General features: G+C 33.3%; 4 protein-coding genes across 6 annotated transcripts; 2 read left to right on the top strand and 2 right to left on the bottom strand.

Annotated features, from left to right (window-relative positions):
• On the top strand, positions 1,170-6,178 carry LOC109335928 (basic leucine zipper and W2 domain-containing protein 2-like). 2 transcript variants are annotated; one of them, XM_019572204.1, is made up of 8 exons: positions 1,170-1,298; positions 1,410-1,436; positions 1,542-1,647; positions 1,721-1,789; positions 3,108-3,601; positions 4,589-4,850; positions 5,389-5,597; positions 5,719-6,178. In XM_019572204.1, exons 1-8 carry the CDS (start codon positions 1,294-1,296, stop codon positions 5,783-5,785), a joined length of 1,239 nt encoding a protein of 412 aa, XP_019427749.1. In that variant the 5' UTR covers positions 1,170-1,293; the 3' UTR covers positions 5,786-6,178. The 2 variants fall into 2 exon arrangements, with proteins under 2 accessions (XP_019427749.1, XP_019427750.1); XM_019572205.1 differs by having other exon boundaries at positions 1,196-1,298; positions 1,413-1,436.
• LOC109335927 (aspartic proteinase-like protein 2) lies at positions 8,340-14,563 on the bottom strand. The gene is made up of 10 exons (XM_019572203.1): positions 14,298-14,563; positions 13,500-13,629; positions 13,164-13,411; positions 12,579-12,806; positions 11,581-11,743; positions 11,436-11,509; positions 10,445-10,535; positions 9,731-9,806; positions 9,088-9,159; positions 8,340-8,765 (listed from the first exon to the last, which is right to left on the bottom strand). Exons 1-10 carry the CDS (start codon positions 14,504-14,506, stop codon positions 8,614-8,616), a joined length of 1,443 nt encoding a protein of 480 aa, XP_019427748.1. The 5' UTR covers positions 14,507-14,563; the 3' UTR covers positions 8,340-8,613.
• On the bottom strand, positions 15,597-18,289 carry LOC109335929 (50S ribosomal protein HLP, mitochondrial-like). Its single transcript, XM_019572206.1, has 3 exons — positions 18,194-18,289; positions 16,266-16,357; positions 15,597-16,155 (listed from the first exon to the last, which is right to left on the bottom strand). The coding sequence occupies exons 1-3, from the start codon at positions 18,225-18,227 to the stop codon at positions 15,781-15,783; spliced, it is 501 nt and encodes a 166-aa protein (XP_019427751.1). The 5' UTR covers positions 18,228-18,289; the 3' UTR covers positions 15,597-15,780.
• LOC109335926 (splicing factor U2AF-associated protein 2-like) lies at positions 18,771-24,934 on the top strand. 2 transcript variants are annotated; one of them, XM_019572200.1, is made up of 13 exons: positions 18,771-19,013; positions 19,346-19,489; positions 19,576-19,793; positions 20,651-20,872; positions 20,995-21,087; positions 21,164-21,202; positions 21,780-21,869; positions 21,948-22,050; positions 22,195-22,275; positions 22,828-22,904; positions 23,260-23,340; positions 24,191-24,282; positions 24,502-24,934. In XM_019572200.1, the coding sequence occupies exons 1-13, from the start codon at positions 18,854-18,856 to the stop codon at positions 24,623-24,625; spliced, it is 1,524 nt and encodes a 507-aa protein (XP_019427745.1). In that variant the 5' UTR covers positions 18,771-18,853; the 3' UTR covers positions 24,626-24,934. The 2 variants fall into 2 exon arrangements, with proteins under 2 accessions (XP_019427745.1, XP_019427746.1); XM_019572201.1 differs by having other exon boundaries at positions 19,397-19,489.

The raw sequence follows: 25,169 nt of genomic DNA on the forward strand, positions 1-25,169 counted from the left end.
ACACATATATTTTGTAAACTAATCATTAATAAGTTATGTACCAAGGTGGATTAGTAAAATAATTTAGTAAAATAATATAACATTTTCCTTTTACATATGAACACCTAATTTTATTCAATCAAAATAAAATTAAAAACAAAAAAACAACTGTTCAAATAAAGGTCATTTTTCATTAATAAATAAAATCATACAAGATACCAAATAAATAAATTGTACCGAATAATTATAACATGACATTTATTTAAAGAAATAAATTCAACTGAATAAAAATGTTACCCATTGATGTTAGAAGGACAATGTAAATTTTTTTGGTAGTGTGTCACTGATCTATTTTCTTTTTAAATACATCTAATACAAATAAATGAATATATTATACTTAAATAAAATTGACAATATATTTATCTTTAAGAAAAATGTATATACTCATAATATAAGATATTTTTACAATGTCATTATATTATTTATTTTAAATCATCATTTACTCTTAAATTTATTTTAAACAATGGTGAATGATACATTGACTCTATATAAACCTCTACAATGTTAATGGGTAAATATTATACTACATCTTTAACCTATTTTGTTGTTAAAAATATGGATTCTTAATTTTTTTGAGGCCACATGTCAATATATCTTACTATGAAATGAATCTATATTTTGTTTATTAATGATTGATTTATAAGTGTTACTTTCTTATAAATAAGATGCTTTAATATGAGGATATAAGATTACTAGTCTTGGCAGTAAATAGGTTCTATAAGGTTTGTTTTTTGTACTATTAAGGATAACTCTTCATCTTATGGTAAATAATTAATCTATTTCAATGTTCGTGATTGTTGATTTCAACAAGTGTCACTTTCAGGAATTGAACATTTAACTTTTTAGTCATCACATTGATCAAATCCTTACAAACTAGACTAATATGTTGGTTTATAAGGTTTGGTTTGAGTCTTTATTCCCAATTATATTAGGAATTAGTATAGTAAAATATGTGACATTAGTAATGTTAATGATGTCAAAAAATCATAGGTAGGGAGGGAGTAAAGCCGAGAATGATAAAACTTAGAGTTAGAAAATAAAGAAATAAAAAGATTATAAACTCTTGATTGTGTTGTGAATTGTGATAAAGTCACGTGGTGAAGGAGAGAGAGAGAGAGAAGAATAAATCATATATATTAATTCGTCAGGGATATTGAAAGTAAAGTTGATTTAGAAAAGCAAATCCTAACTCTCATCCCTAGTTTCACCATTCGCCGATTCACCGACCTAACTTCATCTCTTTCATCTTAGTTTATGAGGTCTCTCTCTCTCTCTCTCTCGTTTTCCATTTCACTATTTACTCTTCACCTTTCTATTCATCTCTTTCATTTCGTTTATACTTAATTTCAATTTCTTTTTATTTTCTGCAGCAGCTCCAAGGAGAAACCCACTCTCGGGTAAACCTAATTTCTTTCACTTAACCCTAATTATGAAATACCTATTTATTTTTAGGGTTTCGTTATTATTGTATATTTTATTTATTTATTTATCTTAATTTTCAGTGGTACGCGGATTAAGACCCGCAAAAGAAATATTGCAGCTCCTCTGGACCCTGCATCATTTTCTGATGCAGTGGTCCAGATTTATTTGGATAATAGTGGCGATCTGGTAATTTTTCAATGTTCTATTCATTTATTATTCACTATTTACTTTCATACTCAAAAGTAATTTATTTTTATAGGAACTTGTTGCTAAGAGCGTTGAGTCTATAGACCTTGACTTCTCAAGATATGGTGACACATTTTTTGAGGCAAGTTTTCTAAACTTTGTGGAAATATGTTACTGTGTGTTGAATAATTTAATTTCTATGGAATTTAGATTTGCTATTTGGAAATAATTGATTTTTGAAGGAGAATTAGATTCATATTTCAGGGTGCCGTTATTTTTGTGCTTCAATGGCAGCATATATGAATCTTAGTGGTGCTTGTGATGGATAACATGTTGTTGAATAAAGGATAATCCAAATGCTTAGTTTGTCAGAAGAAGGGCAATTGATGTTGTTGTGTGATGTTTTTTGCCCTTTCATGGAATGTGGAGATGAAAGTTATTAGAATATATTTGAAAGTATCTTAGAATATCTTAAATTATATTATAGATTATGTCTAAATGATACTTAGATATTGAGATAATATCTTCCATTGTGATGATTATATCTTAGAATTGTTTAGAGTATGTTAGTAGATCTCTTATGATTGAGATTAATTTATTTTATCTTTTGCGCTTTGTTTCCTTATTTAATTAGAAGTCCAGTATTATTGTAATTAGGGGATAATATTATGTCTTTTGTATCACAATATCATCACATCATTATTCACAGTATCATCAATATAATTTAATATTTTGAGCATTCATTTTTTCTCATTCCATATCTAAACCCTTTAATTTCAACAAAAGCATTGCGGATTGCAGCCTGATTGTCACAATCACAAAGAACCATAGAAGGCCCCAAAGAAACTTCAAACTGTCACAGCAAATTTCTGAGCCAAGTTAGTTCACCTGTGACAATATCCAAATTCCAAATACCGCCTTACTGATGAACCAGCCACATTGGGCTGTTTTTTCAATTTCTAGGCAAAGAGAGATGCATCTAAAAAGCAAAAAACACTTACTCGGAGAGTAAAAAATTACCTTAATTAGATTCAGCACATGCTTTCAATTAAATCCGGGGAGGAGGAAAACAATAAGCCCCTGACCAGCAGCTGGACATTGGACATGATTGCATTGGCATAGTGGGCACTGGACACTTTTTTCTTCTTCCATTACCACAGATGTGTTTTTAAATGAAAAATATTTTTGCCAACATAGTTGCAGAATTTGTATAGAATTTGAGGACACTTAGCACCCAATTTATGTCCTTTTTAATAAAAGAAAAGATTATATCCTTATTTCATTTATTCGCGCCAATCAGGTAATCTAAGTCAAATGTTCTCTATGTTTTCAATCTTTTACTGTCTTCTGATTTTTGTCTGAATTGCTAATCAGTGCGACAGTCCTATATCCGTATATCCTTCCCTCTAACTCTTACTCTGTGAATGCTTCAATGATATATGCTTGTTGCATTACTGTAGGTTGTTTTCATCGGAGGTCGTACACAACCTGGAACCACCAAGCCTGATGAGGGGGAACACCATCCTTACTCTGTAATTGAGTGTGAGCCAAAGCGTGAAGTCATTTTGCCATATGTAATCTACATACAAAAGATTTTAAGACGAAGGCCATTTCTAATCAAGAGCCTCGAAAATGTAATGCGACGATTCCTACAGTCCCTGGAGCTTTTTGAGGAAAATGAGAGGAAAAAGTTGGCAATCTTCACTGCTCTTGCATTCTCCCAGAAGTTATCTGGTCTTCCGCCAGAGACTGTGTTCCAGCCACTTTTTAAAGGTAATCTTGTGGCCAAAGGACTAGTTCTGTCATTTGTGACTGAGTTCTTTAAGGAGTATCTGATTGACAACAGTCTTGATGATCTTATTTCAATTCTGAAACGGGGGAAAGTGGAAGATAATCTTTTGAACTTTCTTCCTCCTGCAAAAAGATCAAATGAGTTTTTCTCTGAGCATTTCACGTAAGTCTTACTCGTTAGTCTTATAGACATATCTGTATAGAGAATTTCTTGATATGCTTGCTCTTTAGCATGGTTGATTTTCCAATCATGTGTTAAATACTAATACAGTAATACCTCTTAAGATCTATCTTATTGTAATATTTGGCAGTTTATGTTACTTAAAGGCATTCTTATTCCTCCAAATTGAATTTGGTACTTGGTTCTTCCTTTTCTCTCTAAGAAAGGCAATCAATCAACATGGCTTTGTTATAGTTGGATGAACTTAAAAGATAACTTTATACTAATAGGTCATGAAATAATCTCATAAGAATATCTTTTTCAAGGTCTTGAATTGGAAAAGGTTTGAAGTGTCAGGCAATTAAACAATGGGTTGTATGTTTGATATCTAGCTTATTCTTGCTGCTATGGAAATACTCTCCATACAATGTTAGAGAGAAAGTCGGAGAGAATGGTTGGCAAGTTACTGTACTGTTGTTCATGGTTTAATTACTTCAGACATGATTATTTTTGTTTTACACATAATTCAGACCACTATTTTCTTTTTATCGATCTCTTAGTTTTTGAAGTACCTTATGTGAAGTAGTAATCCAAATGTCATTTATTATAGTGGGGATTTGTTCAAACATTTCAGCTTAGAATAGGACACACTCTCTTGCTGTCAGCCATGGAGTTGGAAGTGAATGGACTGCACTAGGCCTGAATTACTGCCTAGAATCATACCTTAAATTGTGATTGACAATTTTATGATATCTAGGGCATGATATTTTATTGTATCTGAATCTGCTTTGTCATTTGGCTGAAATCAGACAACAATGAATTGAACATCTGAAGTTGTTTTAGTTACGTATTTCTTTATTACCAGAGGGTATTTGTTTTGCAATTTTTGGGTGGATTTTAGTAGATTGCATTTGATTGTTTTATTTTTCCTATTTTTTTGTTCACCAAGTTGGATCTTATAGATGTGCATATTCATTGTCAACTTTTTAGCAATGAAGGTTTACCAACCTTGGTGGAGTATAATGAGAAGAAAATGTTCGAGGTGAAACTTAAGGAAATGAAGTCTGCTTTAACAACACAGATAGCAGAGGAGGCTGATATTGCTGACGTCATAGAAACTGTTAAGCAGCAAGTTAGAGATTCTAAATTGCCTGACATTGAGGTTGTGCGGGTCTTGTGGGATGTTTTAATGGATGCTGTTCAGTGGTCAGGGAAAAATCAGCAACAGAATGCAAATTCAGCCCTGCGCCAGGTTTTTTTATGATATTTTGCATCTATTCCTATTTGCATTTGCTTAGAAAACTTGCCACCTTTGTTATCTTCGAACATGTGTACTGGAGTTTTTTATCGAACTTGTAAATGATGCAAAGTGGGCAGCATTGAAATTCATGTTTGAAGATACTAGCCAGCATAGATTTCTTGATGAATGTATGAATGGAGCAAGTTCATTGTTTTTCACCTTTTTTGAAATGTTCAGAATCTCTTGATGTTCTCTGTATGTGCTTGGGAAGTTTCAATTATTGGACCAGAATGTATGGATAAGTGCAGAGCTTATGGATATTGTGTATTCTTAAGTTAGCCAAACACTGTAATAAGCTGAGTCATGATTATGTGTCTTATATGCTTAATACAGTCACTTTACCACATTTTAATGATTGCTTTTATACAAAGTAAACTATCAGTGGTTGAATTTTTCACGTAACTGCTTATCAAGAAAACAGCTCAAGTTTCTTTTATGTAATACAATTTCCATTATGCTAAAGTTGATGACTGTGCTGTATATGAACAAGGTGAAAACTTGGGCAGAGCTGTTGAATACATTCTGCAGCAATGGGAATCTTGAGCTTGAACTGATGTACAAAGTTCAGATGCAATGCTATGAGGATGCTAAACTGATGAAGCTGTTCCCTGAGATTATCAGGTCTCTTTATGACCAGGATGTGCTCGCTGAAGATACCATTCTTCACTGGTTCCAAAAAGGAACAAACACCAAGGGCAGGTATGTAATAATAGCAGGCATTCACAGACTCTTGAAAAAAAATCTTATTAACTCCGCTTTGCAGTGTCATTTTCCCCCACCACTACTATCATATGAAGTTGCTCGTTTGTAAATATTGCAGGCAAAACTTTGTGAAGGCACTCGAACCCCTCGTCAAATGGCTGGAGGAGGCAGAAGAGGAGGAGTAAGTGTGGTGGAGGTGCAGGGCTGAGATATCATGATTTCTCTTCACCCTATCTATCCACTTTCTGAGACTGACTGGTAGTTACCTATGTTTGTTATCTGACTCGTACTTTGCGTCTTTTTTCCACCATGTCCTCGGTAGTCCCTGCATGAATAATGCTTGGTACATATATGCACCAAGCACATCACCTCACAATTCTGAGAGGTAGGAAAATCAGAGTGCAGGTGCACAAAAGCAAGATGATTGAACTATTTGCATGTGAGTGTGTATCACAAATGTTACTCTTCCTTACATCTCACTAAACTTGTATGTTTTCTGCTTGCTGCTAGTGACTATTGTTTTGACCCTAAAGTTCTTCCATTTTTTAATGCAGCCATTAGACGTTGAATTTATTCGAGTTGATTATTTGGCTAATTTTGTTGACCGTTAAAAAAATCTACAACATGAAGAATACACTTGGTATAATAATTAACTTAAATTGTGTCAAATTCAATCCAAATCCTTGTATTGTATGCACTGCCGTACATCTACATATATTGGTTTTCCTTCCAACCATGGGCTGTAAAAGTTCAGTGTGTACCACTACTAAGTACCAACCAAATATGAAATTAATTTATATGTATCAGTGTTAGTAAAATAGAATATCATATGACTCACCTGCAACAAATGAAGGAAAACATAAATGTCAATATTTATGATTATCTTATTGCCAATTCCAAGTATGTCAAAATTTTAGTAGGAAACTAGGAAAGGGGAAGGGTGCAATAAAGTACCCTACAACTTGGTCATCATATATCCATGATCTCCAATCAGCCACAATGTTATATCCCATAAAACCGAATCCATGCCTCGCTTCTGGTAAATTGCACACACATATTATGATCACTACTGCTATGTTACATGATCCATCTTTTATCATTTGAAAGCTGTGGTATCATCATTATATGTGATGGTGCATTGGAGGAACTGGTCACTTCATACAACACTCATGGGTATTCATAAAATAGTTTTTGCACATCGTTCTTGTCTGATATTATCGTATGGACAACATACATTAGATTCCTTTGTAATTCTTTGAAATGAGGGTATGTATATAAAATGAAAAATAGATAAAATTTGATGTTGAAATAACATGACTGGTGGATAATGTCTAATGGAGTCCACAATAATAATGAGGTAATTGTATGCATCATTTGTACTTTGTATACTTCATTGAAGGAAGCTCACTAAGCTCCTTATCAATCAATTTTTGCTTTGCTGGCAACGATGTTTTCATTTTTGTCTTCTCTCTTTACTTGTCCTCTTCCTTTTTAGTTTCTATTGTGCAATGTGCTTTGTGGTGTTCATGACTTATGAGAGAAAAGGGCACTAATATTTAGCGCAGAAACAGTGACACGACCACGATGCAATTAGTGGAAAATAATAAGGTCGGGTTTTTAGTGGCCCTCCCTTTGCCTCCTTTACTTTTCAATTTTCATACAAAATTTATTTTTAGCGAGACAAAAAAATGCCTTCTTTACTTAACTGCAATTTTGATCCCATCTTTAAGATTGTGCCATTTGAATCCACTTGTTTTATTTTAAGTAGTTTCAATCACATCCAAAATTCCAACGTGTACACTATTAGTTTTATGCCTCCATCTCTCAAGTCATGGAACTTCTGTGTAGCAAATAGATTTCTGTTAGATCAATGCCACACAAATTGGTTAGACTATTACAAACTTGAGAAGTAAAATCACAATAAAATCACAATAAGAGGAAATTTTTATACTTACTCCACATCTTAGCCATTAATTCTATAAAAATCCAATAGTTTGAGTTAGTGAGTAAGTCTAAACCATTAGGTTTCCCTAGAATTAATGACTAAGATTTAGAGTAATTTAACAACCGAAGTAAGTGGATTTCCACCCTAAAAAAATAGGGACAAAGAACATAGTTATGCCCTTCTTTATCAAATAGGCCCCCTTGAGGTAGGTTAGTGTTATGTTGCCTAATGTGGTGGGGTGTGATACCCAGTCTTATATACAACCACACAAATCCCACTTTGGAAAAGTTACATGCTATGATGTAGAATCCTCCTTGGAGCAAATCATGTTTTAGGATTCGTTCGTAAATTAAGTTTAAAAGATAGAATTCTCCTTGGAGCGAATAATGTTTTAGGATTCGTTTGTAAATTAAGTTTTAGAAGAGGAGAAGATGGAAGACTTCATAATCATCTTATAAATGTATTTTTCTTGGCTCATTTTTAAAACTCAACTCGTAAATAAACCATTAGATGTTTGGATAGGACCCATATGTAGCAAGTGCAAACCACTTAAGTCTAGTTGTTGGCTTGGTTTTGGAGGACAAGATCTTTGTCCGCATGTAAAATTTCTTTACTATGGATTCCAAACTGGCAAATTCAACTTGTGTATCATGTACTATAGATAGCTTCTACTATTCACAGAATCTAACTATTTTAAAATGTGTTTATAACATCTAAGTGCATCTTATACTTTGAGGTTGATTGAGATATACTTTGTATGGCATTGCAGATTGCTAAAACGCTACAAGAAAATATACATTTTAATGAACTTTTTGAATTAAAAATCAAGGATGACAATGCATTGGTTATAAAATCAATCATGCTGTACAATTCCTCAATTAAAAATAATAACAGACAAAAAAATATAGAGGCTTTCTCAACTCTTTTTCTTTGGTACATGTCCCCTTTCTAAACTGTATCTATACTGTAAAATCGTTAAATTATAGCATATAAAGCACACTGCACACCTTCTGATTAAATGAATTATAGCAGTAAAAGCAAATGAATGGCATGGTCACACTTCCAAACCTAATTAGTTAAGCTGTTCAGAATGGTAGTTAGCAAAAAAATGAATGTGAATATTCTTCCAATTAAAAAGGTGGAAGCTGAAGAAATATCATGCGCACCCACTGTGTGTATTACTCCAGTTGAAGCATCCTTCACTTTAATGCTGGAAGAGCCTAAAGAAACAACAACACAATGCCAAACAGTCATTCAAGCATACATCAATGGAAGAATATGGGTGAGATAGCTACAACAACTGAAGCCTCTTTTGGCAAAACTCTCAAATTAATTAACCTTCCTTACTGATTCTAGCAGATAAATTTCGAATATTTCTAGGATGGGTGAATTTAATGAAATTAATTCGAAGTAAAACTACTTAAATTGAAACGAAATATGGAGATATGAACTATATGTTAATATACAAGTGGGGTTAGATTAAACCATTTGATAAAGTAAAAATGAACAAAAAAAAATTATGATAGGTTACATGGTACTCACAATTATAGTCAGTCCATCCAATGGCCATATTTTCAAGATCATATACAACTAGTTTGTTTGATAGCACCAAATCTGCAATTGCAAATAATTCAATGTTCATAAATGGTGGAATGCAACATTAGATACCATGCTTTCCAAATTGAATAAACTAGCATCATCAGAGACAGTGTCCATCTGTATGCAACCCAAATAGCTGAGTAGCTTAAAGGCTACGAGACAAACATATATCAATGTTGGAATTATGAATTAAGGGTAAGGGAATAAAGAAAAGAGAAAAGAGAAAAGGCATAAAAAATATTATACTATTGATAGGACGTAATACATATGTCAAGCTAATACTTATATTTATGCTAATAATCAGATCAAATACAAGTAATACTAGTATAAGCCCAATCCTAGCAGCAATAACCTAACAACCCTTACATCTTAACAATCTGAAACGTACTCAATGGGGATTTAAATAAACAGATTGTGTAGATGCTTCTGCCTTTTTTTTGTGAGGACGCATTGTCTTTTTCCTTTATACTTTTCTATTCAACTATTTCTTTAATTATAAAAAATGCACAAATCACACCTTTTATACTTCTACTAAGTAAGAAGTCACTTGACATATTTGTAAGTAATTTTTTATTATAAAATGTACCTCCAAGAAGGGTCATGTCCTTTCCATCCTTAGTTTGTGCCACACTTTTCTGCCAACCAACACACCGGATATCATCCTGGAGGATAGTCGGGACAAAATAATATCAAGAAAGAGCATACTTGAATATCAGTAACGAATTTATCAAATAAAGGTATTCTAAATAAGAATCATATAAGCTAAAAATATATAACAATGAAATTCTCCAGATGGCAATTTAAATCAGTTTAGTCAACAGTGAACAGAAGGAAGATAACCAGACATTTTTAATTCACAATTGAACTGTTTCAGATAGATTATATATTACATTTAAGCATGCATGGATTACATAGAACACCCAACCAAAGTAAATTTAACCAGTTCTGGTAATAGGTTATTTGTAATATAGACAATATCACAGTGAGAAAAGCGAGAATCTTGACAACAACATCTTATTTGATTGGTCATGATTAGATCATTAGAAGATAAATGCATGTAATTTTTCAAAGTGTTGATGTGATTATTAACTAACTTTTTATCTTACGCCAAAAAAGGTAACTCTTAATCTTGACCATCTTTATATCATTGTATGGTCAAGATTTTGCGCCTTTCACCTTTTTAAAATACACACTCTTCTCTCTCTCTCTATATATATATATATATAGTCATGCAAGCATCCACAGAGCTTCTGAAATCAGAAATGGGATACATATACAGAAAAATAAGGTTCCTACTTACTTTATACGTGAACAGATAGTCGTGAGGATAAACATTGAGAGAAAGAGAATCCTCAAAATGAAACTTTACAACTGGAAATCCGCTATCAACACTGCAAGTTCACGATGGCCAACATGTTAAGGGCTGAATATGCCAGATAATGAATATTGCATTAGCTGGTGAAAACTCTTGAAAGTAAAATGCATTTTAATTACCAAAATATCCTTCAAAAGTTCATACACATTTACTATTTTAAAAGAAGACCATCTTGAATAAGAAATCCTTTAGTGTATGTTAGCAAACTAAAAGTTTATACACTTGTAGCCCAGTTAAAATAATTATGGCATTTCTTATTTCTTTCTGTTGACAAAACATTATATGTTGATAAACACAGTCAAAGACAAAGACAAAATGACAGAATTACGAAGTCAAAGAAAGGCAAAGGGACTGAGAGTTGGGGCTGGGAGGGTTAAACTCTTGACAACTTGTTCAAAAAGACTCTAATATCATTTCAATCACCAACTCTTCCAAAAACTTAAGTTATTAGGTGAATGTCCATTAACAGTTTTGTATGTTTCAAGAGTCAAGAAATCGATCTATGAAAACCTCCACCATTGTCGAACTGCTTAAAGTAATTCTACACTTATACTACACAGCCTCTGTTATCTTAAGTGAATCCAACATACTACAGTCATATATTGCCTTAATTTTATGACAATCCCCCGGCAGGTTTCAGAATATTGGATTTTACTAATATTATCAAAACAGTGATAGCAAGGATATTTGTGAGCATATATTAAATGACAATATCATGTTGTTAGCATACCCTATGGGCAAGAAAATAAACCATAGCATCTCTGATTAATTATGTGATCACCTAAGTCAATAAAAAACAAAAACAAATCAAACAAAGAGGACACCACACCTCAATATTAGCAAACAATACTAATTCCAGTATAACAGAGAAATGGAAAGGTCCAATAAAAGAAGGTCACAAAGATAAGTATCATACTTTCCAGTATACTGAAAACAAGTAAATTGTTGCTCAACAAGATATAATTTCAGTCCAGAATGCTGAGCCAAAACCTATCATAAAGAACAATCATAAGTACATAAGTGTAAATATTTATTCAATTCATATTTGAAGTTACACTTACCTTTGTTAGTATTTGGTCATAAACCATGCTTGGAAGATAAGCCAAGGTTGTTCCGCTATCTATTATTGTTCCCTTCCCATTTCCAGAATCAAATATATCTGTGGGAAGCTGTAGAATATACCCATCGACCTCAATATCCTTCAAAACCACATTGTAGTGTGCCCTGTAATGGCCAACAGATAACAGTTATGGCATAATTCAAATCCAAAGACCTGAACTGGATATAAAATGCATCATAAGAAATTGAAAGAAGATTTCATGGAAAGATTTTGCAGCTTCAACCACAGACCTCAGATGAATATACCTTCATAAAAATGAAAGCATTAAAAGCCTCCAAACAATATGAAAGGATACCTTCCATCTATTTCCTATGGGATTTATTTACCCTTTCAGCAGACCAGAGAAAACAAAAGGCATCGGATGAAATTTCATATAAGCCAACATCTTTTTACAGTTTTAAATTAAAAAAATCCCAACAAGATCCCATTCGCAGCAAAAAAAGAAAAGAAGAAACAGGAAAAGGTTGATTAGCTTAACACACAATAATGACATTGTTGTAAAGCGATATATTAGATGGTAATATACAAATGAAAATCCATCAAAGACGCTATGTGTGAATGTTTTATTCCTCACCCCACCCTCTCATATCAAGCATTTCCAATACATTTTTTAAATAAATACTTAATTTTCTGAATCATTTAAATAGTAAAACAAACTTAGTTTGTTAAATGTTTGAATCTTGTACACTTGTCAAAATGGGGGAAAAAGTATGCCGATTCATATTCATGCAAACTTCTGGTATTCGACCAATTTTAAGTGCAGTTCTCTACTTAAAATGCAGAACAACTAATCCAACAATCTTGTGAAAATTAAATGCGGTTATATGAAGATTTTTTCATTCGATAATTATATATTGCGTGATTGCTGCATTTCCTTTATATATTTAACCAATATCGTGATTCATGGCATGGAAACAAAAACTAAGTTACCGAACATACATTTTTGGTACCAATGGAGTTGTTTTGACTTTTGGTTCAACCACTTCCCCTATGGCAAATATTCCACCGCCACGAATATTGTCAAGGCAATGTGAAAATATTTTTTTCACCTTTCCAGATGCTGCAAGCTGTGAAAGCACTGAAGAATTTGCTTGTCCAAAACCAATTATTCCATCAAGGGCTTGTTCAGAAGATGAGCCCAATGTCCCAGATTGTACAGCACCGCACCTGTCAGCAGAACAATTCTCAGATAGATATAAAAATGGGAAAAATAATAGGATGGTAACCTTCTTCTTTGACTGTTTATCAATCTAAAAAGCTTTTCTAAATTTAAAAAAAAACACACACACTGGATTTCCCCACTTGAATGGAAAGTATTCACATAACACAATTAACCAAAAGAGGATGAACGTATCATTTACATCCAATATAATTCTCTCATGAGAAGCAAGAGTAAGAACCTCTAATTCTATTCAACAAGAATGATAGCATGTAGCAGACCTGATTGGACCAAATCATTTTGCCATAAATAAACAATATATGACAATAAATACAATGTTGTGAAGTATCATAAATTATTCTCACCCAAAAATGATGCTGCTATTTTGTGGTGTAGTATGTAGATTGCCATCGACACGATTGAAAGTAAAATTATCCTTTACATAATAGCCCTTAGTTGCACTTCCATCCCCATAAGTTATGCTATATGGGCATTGGGTATCACTCTTGCATCCAGGAATTGGACCATCATATGTGGAAGTACAAAACTCTTGGTCACAATAAACCGAGTCTGAAGTTTTTGAGTCCTTTGGATCATAAAGAGTCAACTCAACCTTATGTAATAATAATGAAATTAGTTGAACAATCTGAGATTATTATAGCATAAGAGGTCAACATTAATTTGAGTATAGTGATACATACACCAATGCTACTTCTCTTGGGACAATTAATGCAGTTAGCACAATTAACCCATAGAATGTCACTCCCTGTATCAACTTGCACATAGTAATCCTTTGGAGGAGAACCAATCTCAAGTTTTGTAAAATACAACCTAACCAACATAAACAATATAACATGAGCATCAAAAAATCAAAATGAAATAGAAAGAAGAGTAATATTCAAATTGGTCCCTAAGAAAAAAACACCACTAACTTTGCGACCCTAGGAATTTCAAATGCCGACCAAATTAGTCTATCCTAAGAAAAAAACACTTACAGAGGTAAGCACCAAATACTCTAGTAGGTGGAAGCCTCATGCACCAATCCCTTTTTTTGTTGAGAAAAATAATGATTTATGTTATATCATTATGACGTCATTCGATCCATATTACTAACCCCACCTACGAGATTGAGGCTCCGTCATTGTTGTGGTTAATAAAATTAGTCCCTTAATCGGAAAATTACACAATCTCTATTAGAAAATATCTTGACAAACTGGCATTATTTTTATTTATCAAAGACTAATTTGGAGAGCGCATTATTTCTAGAGGTCGAATTTTGATAAAATTCAATAAAAAAACACAATAATTATTTTTTCCAATCCTAATCCAAAACTCAAATCCAACTTTATGAATTTAGTAGTCTATGCAACCAAATAATGAATATATAATCCACATTTTCTCACAATAAATATAGTGACCTCAATTTAAAACTAAACCATATTCATAAGTATAACTGAAATATAATTAAAGTGAAAAGAGAAGTATAGGAAAACGAGGACCCTGTATCAGTAGGAAGACCATTGCCACCAAGGTTGAGATCAACGGCAGAGAGAAATCTACCTCTTCGGTGAACATCATGAGATATCATTTCACTTAAACTACTGTTCCATCGAATATCACGACGCTCCACTTCGAATACCAAATTGGCATTAGCGGTTATAGTCAAACAAATTTCAACAACTAGTATTACTACACCTCTCAGATCCATTCCTTCAAATTCAACTCAACTCAAATATAAATAATAATAGATCCAAGACAATGATAGTTTCTATATTTGGCTTGATGAATTGAGTATTGGATTAAAAAGGAAACGTAGAATTGGGGAGAACGAGAGAGAGATGAGTATAAGAGAGAGAAGAGAATAGAAGATTATTCTGTTATGGTTCTTCAATTTCAACGCCAAACGACACGGAACAAGTGATACATCGTTTTCGATTTCATTTTTATTTTATTATTGTTTTACTTTTAGGCTGGGTTGCCAACTTTCTTTCATTTTCATTCTTCTCTCTCTCACCCAGCTTATTAAAAAACACTCAGGTTGAAGTTACTAGTAAATAATAACTTTCTCCAAAATTAATATTAAAAAACTCAATTATTCTATATTTTAGCTATTAATTATAGTAAAATAAATGATTTAATCCTACTTACTAATTCAAATTATTAAATTTCCATAAAATTGATAATTAATATGTGAAATACTAGATCTCCTCTCAATTTTTAAATACAAATAAATTTCATTACTTCTTAAGCACCAAAGATAACGTGTTAGTCTTTAGAAAAAGTCAACAGTGTTAGTTATAGCAGAAATCTAGTCGTCATTTAGGAGGTTTTAATTTTCTTTTTTATACTACATTTATATTTTCTATCAAGCATTAATTTTTTTCTTCTTATTTGCCCCTATTAAAATTGTTAATTGTCTCTTTTTTTTGTGTTAAGATTATTGATTAAAGAGCACTGTTAAATGAGGGCTTCTGTTAAGTTTAGTCAAGGAATATAACCACATGTCTTCAAATAATGTTACTTATTTACAAGTTTCCTCCACTATTCTCTTCAAGCACTTAAGCAATATTCTTTAAAACAATATTCTTTGAATATAATATCTATATATTATGAATCAATAATAATTGAACATGAATGATGGACAATACAAGACCGCGTACAAAACTCTGACACGGTTAGTTCCTACATTTTTTCTCATATTCTTTTCATACATATAACTCCCATCAAGTTATCTAAATTTTATAAAAAAATTACTTATAGTGCTGCAGTTGCATCAATGGGTGCTTGGATGGAATTTGTGACCAACCAACAATTTTCTATTAAACACCAATGTCAATACTTGAATTCTATGAAAAAAGAAGTGAGAGCTTCTAAATACCAAGAATACATTTGAAACAAAAACAACAAAACTATCCCAATTATTCAACTGGTAGAAATAAACAGTGGATTCAAACACTAAATTTAAGGATAACCCTTGTTCCTTTAAGCAATGTGCCCTGCTAAAGTAAGAATTTTGACATGCTTCTTTTGCCTGAGCTCATGAGGAACTGGGCCAAAAACTCTGGTCCCAATAGGCTGACCTTGCTTGTCAACAAGAACCACAGCATTGTCATCAAACTTGACCTCACTCCCATCACATCTTCCCTTTTGCATAGCTGCTCTTACAACCACTCCATACACAACCTTTCCTTTCTTTACTTTACCATTAGGATGTGCTTCCTTCACTGATGCTATTATAGTGTCACCTAATCTTGCCCCTTTCTTCCCTTTCAATGCTTGAATGCACATCACTTTCTTAGCCCCGGAATTATCAACAACCTTCAGAACAGTCCTCATCTGTATGAAGGTGCGTTGCTGCTGCTGCTAAAAGTGACAAAGGTAAGGAAACAACGAAATAAATAAGCTGTGAAGGAAAATGTCAATAATAATATCACAACCTTGGCATTGCCATTCATTCTTACACTGACCTGAGATAGGAAATTGCTGCATGTTGATTCGTGTGATGTTGTAAGTAAACCAGAGAAGTTGTTCCTTAATCCACCAAAAAGAGAACGGCCAACTAGTTTGTTTTTTCAACACATCAAACCAAATAAAGTAATTAATTAACCATGAAAATAGCAGCTAATGCCTAATCATGAATACAAGAAAAGAAATATTCACTTCATTCTTATTTTTTTATTATAATAAAAATGATATGGTATGTATTTATGGTATGAAATATGAATGCATATATCAAGAATTCAGGATAGAGTAACACTGGACTACTGGAGTGCTTCTACATTATGGATAGCAAGCTTAATTGACATCTCCATACTAGCTGACCAGGCAACCACGTCAAAAGAAAGAATTTCGTATGCTAGAGTATTCATAGAGATGTAAATCAATGATCCACTGGTGGACACTATTTGGTTTCAGAATGAGGAGAACATCCTAATAGACCAGAAAGTTGAGTATGAATGGAGACTAAAAACCTCAGACAAGGCTGCTGAACTTCAATGCGTAACTGAGACTACAATTGATGAAGACCAAACTCAGACCACTACTGTATCAAATATTCCTGGCAACAAGTGCTCGGATAAAAATAAATGACAACTAGTCTGAAATGGCAAGAAAGTTCAAACTACAAGCAGAAGATTAGAAGGTGAGTTCAATTCTCTAAACACAAATAAATTTACAATTCTAGATATAGTCAGGTCAAATTTAAATCAGGAGCTTGGCCATGGGTAAATTTCTATATTGGAATAGTACAGGACTCAATAGTCCTCTCAACCAGAGTGAGCTTCGACAACTCTGCAAGCAGGTGGAAGGCAGCAAAACACATATCGGCATATGATTATTTGTAAACTGAAGAGGAGGGTGAAACAAAAATTGGTGATTTTAAAGAAAGCCAAGTACTCAGATATTTAAATGAGGCGCCTAGAAGCAAGAACTATGCTCCATAATCTACTAATATCACTGCAGCACAATCTTGAAGATGAAAATCTGCAATATGCGGTTAATAAAGCCTGTTTGTCTTACAACCACTTGACATTGTTTGGAAAGTTTCTCGAGGCAGAAGTCTAAAGTAGAGTGATTGCAACAAGGTGATCCAAACTCTAAAGTCTAAATACTTTCATACAAGGAAAAATAACATAATGGCCTAATTACAGCTTTCGAAGATGGGCATGATGAATGGAAAATGATATGGATTAGGATCCTCTTATATCATTTTCTTTCTTTCTTTCTTTCTTTCTTTCTTTCTTTCTTTCTTTCTTTCTTTCTTTCTTTCTTTCTTTCTTTCTTTCTTTCTTTCTTTCTTTCTTTCTTTCTTTCTTTCTTTCTTTCTTTCTTTCTTTCTTTCTTTCTTTCTTTCTTTCTTTCTTTCTTTCTTTCTTTCTTTCTTTCTTTCTTTCTTTCTTTCATGTAGCCATGTGGAGGATAGATAAAAAACACAATGACTCATGGATGTAAATTAACAGATCTTTGTCTACACACGCTAATAAAATTCTATCGTGTCTATCTCTATCCTCCACATGAAATATGAAACTAGAGGATTCTGATCCAATCATTCATACATTTTTGGGCTTATCCGATGTGCCGATTGCAAAGTACGATACCTAATGGGCAGTGAATGAGACATTGGTAAGGTTAAGTAAATTAGTGAGTGGATGAAAGAACTGACATACAATGATGTTATCTACCTTTGCCTAATCTATCTAGTGTGTAAAGTAAACCAAACTATAAACAAATGAACCAAAAAGTAAACTTAGTTTTATTATGCAGAGAATAATGTGAGATAAACAATAATCCAATAATTGCATCAATTTTTGGAGAAAAGCATCTCCAATAAGAAGTAAATGTTGAAAAGAAAAGGTATGAAATTTGTAATATGAAGAAGAATGCTAAAAGTACGTACGGTGAGAACATTTGGAAGCAACGGTCGCAGCCATCTTCAAAATTCGCAGGCTTTGTAGTAAGATGATGAAGAATATGAAGAAATCAAAGACTGAAGGGAGACTTAGCATTCGCATAAATGGGCCACCCTTCTCGCACAAGGCCCATAAAACAATAGAATAACCCATTTCACTACTAGATTCTTCAAATAAAATTAACATAAATTAGAAAAAGAAAAGATTAAAATAATTAGCTCATCAATAATGCTTCAAAGTATTGGGTTTTGCTTGCCCTTGAGTGGCTTGCAAGTGTTGGTAGTATAGATAGGTGCACTAAATTCATAAGTGTTAAAGTTTGATTTTTATAAACAATACTCGTGAATTATAACAATACATCGGAAAAATGTTCATCTACATTATTAAAAGGATTTATAGTGAATATAAAAGGACTATCATCGTGGCAACTTATTTTTGTGTTGTTGATATTTGTGACAACTAATTTTGAATGATCAAGTTATGTGTTTGTGACAAATTAAAATAAAAAAATGCTAAAAAATGTTGAAGTAAATCAACATTTATTAATTTAACCCGTACAGAATCAATGTTTTCCGTTCCTTCTGAAATGATTCCGCGTCTGTTTCTAACATTACAGGACACAGACACCAGAAACTGAGAGCAAAACGATGTCGTCTAATAATGGGAACGAGACCCAGCCACCGCAAGAAGAAGAAGAGCTTCATTACTCAGTTGTAGAAGAGAGTGCAAAGGTTATTGAAACTGGATGGTATATTCTCGCCCAAAATCAACACCAATTTGGCCCTTACGGTTTCTCTGAGCTTCAAGGTATCTTATTCTATTAATTCATTCATTCACTATTTACTTTTTCAAATCAACACCACAAGGGTTTTACAATTATTTACTTGTTTTTTGTTAGAATATGTGTTTGCATAGTGACAATGAAGTCACGGGTTCAATCTGTAAGACTGTGTATATTTACCCTAGTTCCACTGGGTGGGAGCCTCGTGGACTAAGTCATCCTTTTAGAAAAACATTGTTGGGAGAGTCCCGCATTACTCGAAAAAAGATTAGTTTCTCATTTGTCCATGGGAAGATACTCTAGGAAAAGTAAAAAAATAATAATAACTAAATAAAACTGTTTCATTTGATGTTGACAGAGCATTTCGTAAAAGGATACATCTTGAAAGATACATTCGTGTGGTCCGAAGGAAGAACTGAATGGCAGCCATTGTCCTCAATTCCTGAACTGTGGCAACAAATTACTAACCACCACCAGGAACCTCAATCTTCAACTGCGGCCGGTAATGTGTGCATTGTTGCCTTTGATTTCGTATATTTTATCGTGTTGGTGTTATTCGTGGATCTTAGGAAGTGATTTGTTTTGTAGTTTCTGGTAATGATGTTGATGAGTTTGAGAGATGGCAAAATGAGATTAAAGAGGCAGAGGCACAAGCGGAAGGTTCACAAGTTGGATCTTTTTCTGGCAATGTGGGCGAAGCAGATCCCGAGAGACCTTCAACACCACCTGAGGGTGAAGAAGAGTTTACTGATGATGATGGGACTAAATATAAGTGGGATAAGAACCGTAGAGTTTGGGTACCCCAGGTTGGTCCATTACATTATATTCATATCATTTTTATGCTTTACAGTAATAAGTTTTATTATTATTAGTATCTTATTGGCTTTTTTAATCTGTTGCTTCCAGAGATTGGTTGTGCTCTTTGTTATTTTATTATGATTAAACCAAGATAGACTAAATGGTTAACTAAATTCTGATGCTAAGGGCTTATAAAAAAAATCCGACGCCAAGGGTTTAGGTGGTTTAACAAGTCTTTTAACTTTTATCTGTTTCTTGATCAAAGCTTGTGTGGTTTGTAGGGCTGGTTCTACATTTTTCGAAGTTTTAATTTGTATTTTTTTGTCATTTTTGGACATGTTATTCTGACATATTAAACCCTTTGTGACTGAGCACAAACTCAGATCATTGAATACAGTTTCAGATTATAGTTTTTTCTCTCTCTTCTCTCTCTCTCTTTCTCTCCTTCATTTCTTTTATTTGGTTTACATAATATTCTTAAAAGCTGAAGAGCTTCAGTATTTGATATTCTGTAGCGGTTGAATTATTTTACTCGGACTTGATTATTACTCTATTTTATTTGGTTTCTTATAGTCTTATTTGTTTTGTGTGCATTATATGGTGTTTGCATTTTTCCTTTTTATTAACATATGCAGTGCCTCATGCACTAGGCTGCCCTTTATTACAGTACTCAGAAATGAGAATGTCTTCTTTTCAACCTTGAAGTCTGTCATGTTCTTCTCAATAACTCCCCTTTATCTATTATTTTGGCCATTCAATTAAAGGTTGTTGATTCTTGAATGTACTTTAAATGTTGTTTTTCTTTATTTGGTGGGATTTGAGAAAGTACTCTTTTGGTGGGGTGAATGAAGTTGTTGTGTGATAGGAGGATACGCCTGGCAGCAATGTGCCTTATGGGCTTGAAGAGATGACCTTCTTGCATGAAGAGGAAGTTTTTCCAAAAGTAACTGATCTTGAAGCCTCTGAAAAGTTTGAAGATAGTTCAAAATTGAGTGTTTCTGCAGTTCCCTTAAAAGAAGAAGCAAATAATACCAACATGGCAGATGATAAAAAGAGGAAGCTTCCAGATAAACCACCTGAGAAGAAGGTGCCGTTCTATTTCTATCTTGTTTATAAAAATGGTTTCACTCGCCCCCCATTTTCTGAGCTAGTACATAACTACATTTTTTGGAGACAAATGATGCCCCCATTGACCTTGTTCTGTTTCAGGAAGCTAATAAACCTCCAGATAGTTGGTTTGAATTAAAGATCAACACACACATTTATGTTACTGGGTTGCCTGAGGATGTTACCACTGATGAAGTAGGCCTCAAATTTTATCTCCATTTGCCTGAAACTAAATATTATTGCAAGAATTAACACGGGTGATATATTTTAGGTTGTGGAAGTATTTTCCAAGTGTGGAATTATAAAGGAGGTATTTTTCTTTACCCACATTTCTATTCAATGGCAAAATCATATAGAGTTCAATCACAAATAATGAGTATATATTAGTTTTTTTCATGTTTGGAATGTATCTTAAAAGTATTTGTTCTACCTATTTATACGAGGAAAGCACTGTTGGGACTTGGGAGGTATAGTATTAATGGTATGATGGCTATACAATACTTCCAAAAGTGTGGATTAACATTTCTGCACATGGAAGAGAAAAATGTATTGCATTCCCGTCTGTCTTTTTAAATGCTTTCATTTATACTGTGAATTTTGATAGTAACCCTCATGTTTGTGATGAGAATTTGGAGAGCCTTATCTTTCCCTTTTCTGGGCAAATAGTTATGCCAAATACCCAAAGGCAAAGTGAATAACACAAGGCTAAACATCTCTTACGAATTAATTCTCACTCATAGTGCCTTAGGAGAGACCATTTTTAAAATAATTAAAAAATCACCATGGGTCGACAGTCTGTTAATGCTTATAAAATTGGAAGCCAAGCTATTTGAGTGCTTGGTGGTTCATGCTGGCTTCATATGAATGCATGATTTTGTTGGTAATAGGATCCAGAAACCAAAAGGCCTCGTGTGAAGCTCTATGTTGATAAAGAGACAGGAAAGAAAAAGGGGGATGCCCTGGTTACGTATCTTAAGGTACCGTTCCCCCTTATTTTTCTGCTTGTGACAGAGTTGTGGATGTAGCTAGGTCTCCATTATGTTTTTGTATTCTAGGAACCGTCAGTGGCTCTGGCAATCCAACTTTTGGATGGAGCACCATTTCGCCCTGGTGGCAAGATTCTTATGTCAGTCAGCATGGCTAAATTTGAGCAGAAAGGTAGACATCATTTGATTTTTAATGCTTCATATGGCAATTTCTGATAATATTTCACTTATAGCAATGCAAACCCACATGTGAGCTAAATAGTTTAGGTGTTTATCATGCCTGCTGTTGCTTGAGGGAGCTTCTTTAAATATGCAGGAGACACGTTTAAAGCTAAGCAAGTGGACAATAAAAAGAAAAGGAAATTGAAAAGGGTGGAAGAAAAAATGCTTGGATGGGGTATGCTTAATCTCGCACCTTTTATAGTTGATGTTCAAAAATTTGATTGATCTGCTTCCTAGTTCACCGACCCATCTAGTGGGATTAAGACTTGGTTGTTGTTTGCTACTTTGCTTCCTAGTTCAATCTTTATTTTTGTCTAATTTCCCTTTCTCGTCTAATATATTTAAAATTGAAGTGCAGTACTGATTTAGCCTCTAGTGGACATTTTATAAGTTACTAGATGGTGTAAATGGTTAAATTGTTTCACTCGTGTCAATAGATCCTCCTCTTATATCTTATATATATGCCACTTTTTATATCAACTATTGGCGAATAAAACATTTATGGTTTGATATAAGGTTTTATGAGTGACATGTGATGTCAGATGTGTGTGTTTTGGAACTAAATAATTAAATTCACATGTTAAATTAAAAAAAATGATCTCATTCGTATGAGACATTTAGACTTTTTGCCTGATTTGAGGGTTTTTAGATTCATTTTCAGAACGTTCTTTTTATTTTTTTTACCATGCATCCCTTGTAGTGATGTGTATTTCATTGTATGGCTCAGGTGGACGTGATGATGCAAAAGTTTCAATTCCAACAACCATTGTCCTGCGCTATATGTTCACTCTAGCTGAAATACGAGTTAGTGTTCCTTATTTTTTCTTGTATTCTAGTCTACATACGATTATCGCACTAGAACAGTGCTATACAAGTGACCATTTCTTTTAATCGTTTTCGATATGGTTATATAGAAATAAAATTCTATGGAAGTTTATTGTCTTAAAAGTTCTAGTATATTTATGCTAAAGTTCTATCTCAAAACCAATTATGCATAAATTAAATTAAATTGTCATTACTATTGTCATGATAATTATTATTATAATAGGATTTCCTACTTCTCTCATACTACAGTCAAATTTCATTTCACCCTCTCTTGATAACAACTCAGTGCTATTTCTCATCTTGGACATTTGCTGATATTACCAAATCTGTCCAGGCTGATGAAAATTTATGTTCAGAACTAGAAGCGGATGTTAAAGAGGAATGCATGAAGCTTGGTCCTGTGGATTCTGTCAAGGTAATTGATCTAGATTGTATACCTGAGAAGATCATTGATACTGTTTTCATATTCTCTCTCTCATATAAATGGCTTTGGTTAAATCAGTCAAGTAAATAGTTGTTTTATAGTTTTATTATCTTATTTGTTATCTGAAGATTCCTGGTTATTGTGCCCATACTCTCTTAGGGATGTAAAAGGTTTATCTATGATGGTTCCCAAAACTTTTGAAATATCTTAAATAATTTCTTAATTTATCTAATGTGTTTATTTTATAACGATCAATGCATGAATTTCTAAGTTAACCATGTAATTGAATATCAATGTAATGTTTAAAAGTGGAAGTGTGATAAGAAGATTGAGGGGATGTAACACAGAACATTGAAATTGGGTGGATAAAATGGAGAAATGTTTAAAGTTGCCGGTATGCCCAGTCATACTCTCAGGCAAATTCAGTTGAGTAGCTTTAGGATTAGCAGTGCTTTAACAGAGAACAATAAGTTTGGTAAAAATAAGATTGTGGAGGTGGAGGTGGATGACTGGGTTTATTCAATAGAAAGTTGGAGCAGGTTCCACTGATAGTGCAAAGCTTCGGTACTAAAACGAAACCAATTGTTACTTAATCTCTCAAATTATCTGTCCTCAGCGCTCTAGTATATGTTACTTGCTTGATTTACTTTAGACAGTTTCGTTGGAAACTTGTAGTTTGATTGTTATGGTATTTTTCTTATGATTTATAGTTGATTGGTTACATTTTCTTATTTTTATATATGTAGCCGTATAACATCTTCTCTTATTTTCATGCAACCTATTTTAGTTGAGTGTTTGATTTTGCCCCTGTTTCATGTTCCCTGCTGGTTTTTTCCTGCAGGTATGTGAGAATCATCCTCAGGGAGTTGTTTTGGTAAAATTCAAGGATAGGAAAGATGCTCAGCAGTGCATAGAGATGATGAATGGAAGATGGTAATTTAATCCTTCCATTTTATTCTTGTGCAATTTCTGCGTTATCTTCCCGTTGTAAAAACTTGCCGGATCATATAAGTAGCAAAGTAGACATAGGCATGGTGACTTTCTTTAGATGATCATCTCCATATCTGTTTCCCTTTAATTTCTTATTTGTATCTGTTACCGTTTCTTATGGATATAAAATCTGATCATACTTTTCCTCATGTATTTTCTCAGGTTCGGCGGTAGACAGATACATGCTAGTGTGGATGATGGTTTAGTTAACCATGCTTTAGTTCGAGATCTGGAAGAAGATGCCAAGCGGCTGGAGCAGTTTGGTGCAGAACTTGAAGGTGAATGAATTGATAAGAATAATATTATTCCAGATGGAACATGGAAGTTCCCAATATACAAGATGGCTAGAGTTTTTGGATTACTCTGTCATCACTTTTCTCGGTTTTGCAATGATAGATTAGTTTTTTCTTATATAATTGAAAAAATAAATTATTGGAAACATATACGTATCTAACTATTTTAGCTAGCTCATATTATATGGAAAGTTGTAATATACCTTGGTGTATGTTGTAGCATTCATATCCTAAAGATTGTGAAACATGGCATTGCATTTAACTATGTAATGCTTTATTAATTTAGAAAGTTTTCTAAATGATAATACACTGAGTACATAAGAATTGTTTATGTGGTATTATGTGTAATTGAGGAAGAAAAAAAGATGTATGCACCAATAATGTGTGAGATTCATATATTATTACTGTATCTACATCGACGTTGCATAGATATTATACGAGAATTGTTCTATTATATGGGACTATGGGTGGGGCATGGCAACCTGTGATAGGTTGTATTGATTTGATGATTGGTGTGGATATTTCACTTTGATTCTT

This window comes from Lupinus angustifolius, chromosome LG20, assembly GCF_001865875.1.
Source record: "Lupinus angustifolius cultivar Tanjil chromosome LG20, LupAngTanjil_v1.0, whole genome shotgun sequence".
NCBI classification, from domain to species: domain Eukaryota; kingdom Viridiplantae; phylum Streptophyta; class Magnoliopsida; order Fabales; family Fabaceae; genus Lupinus; species Lupinus angustifolius.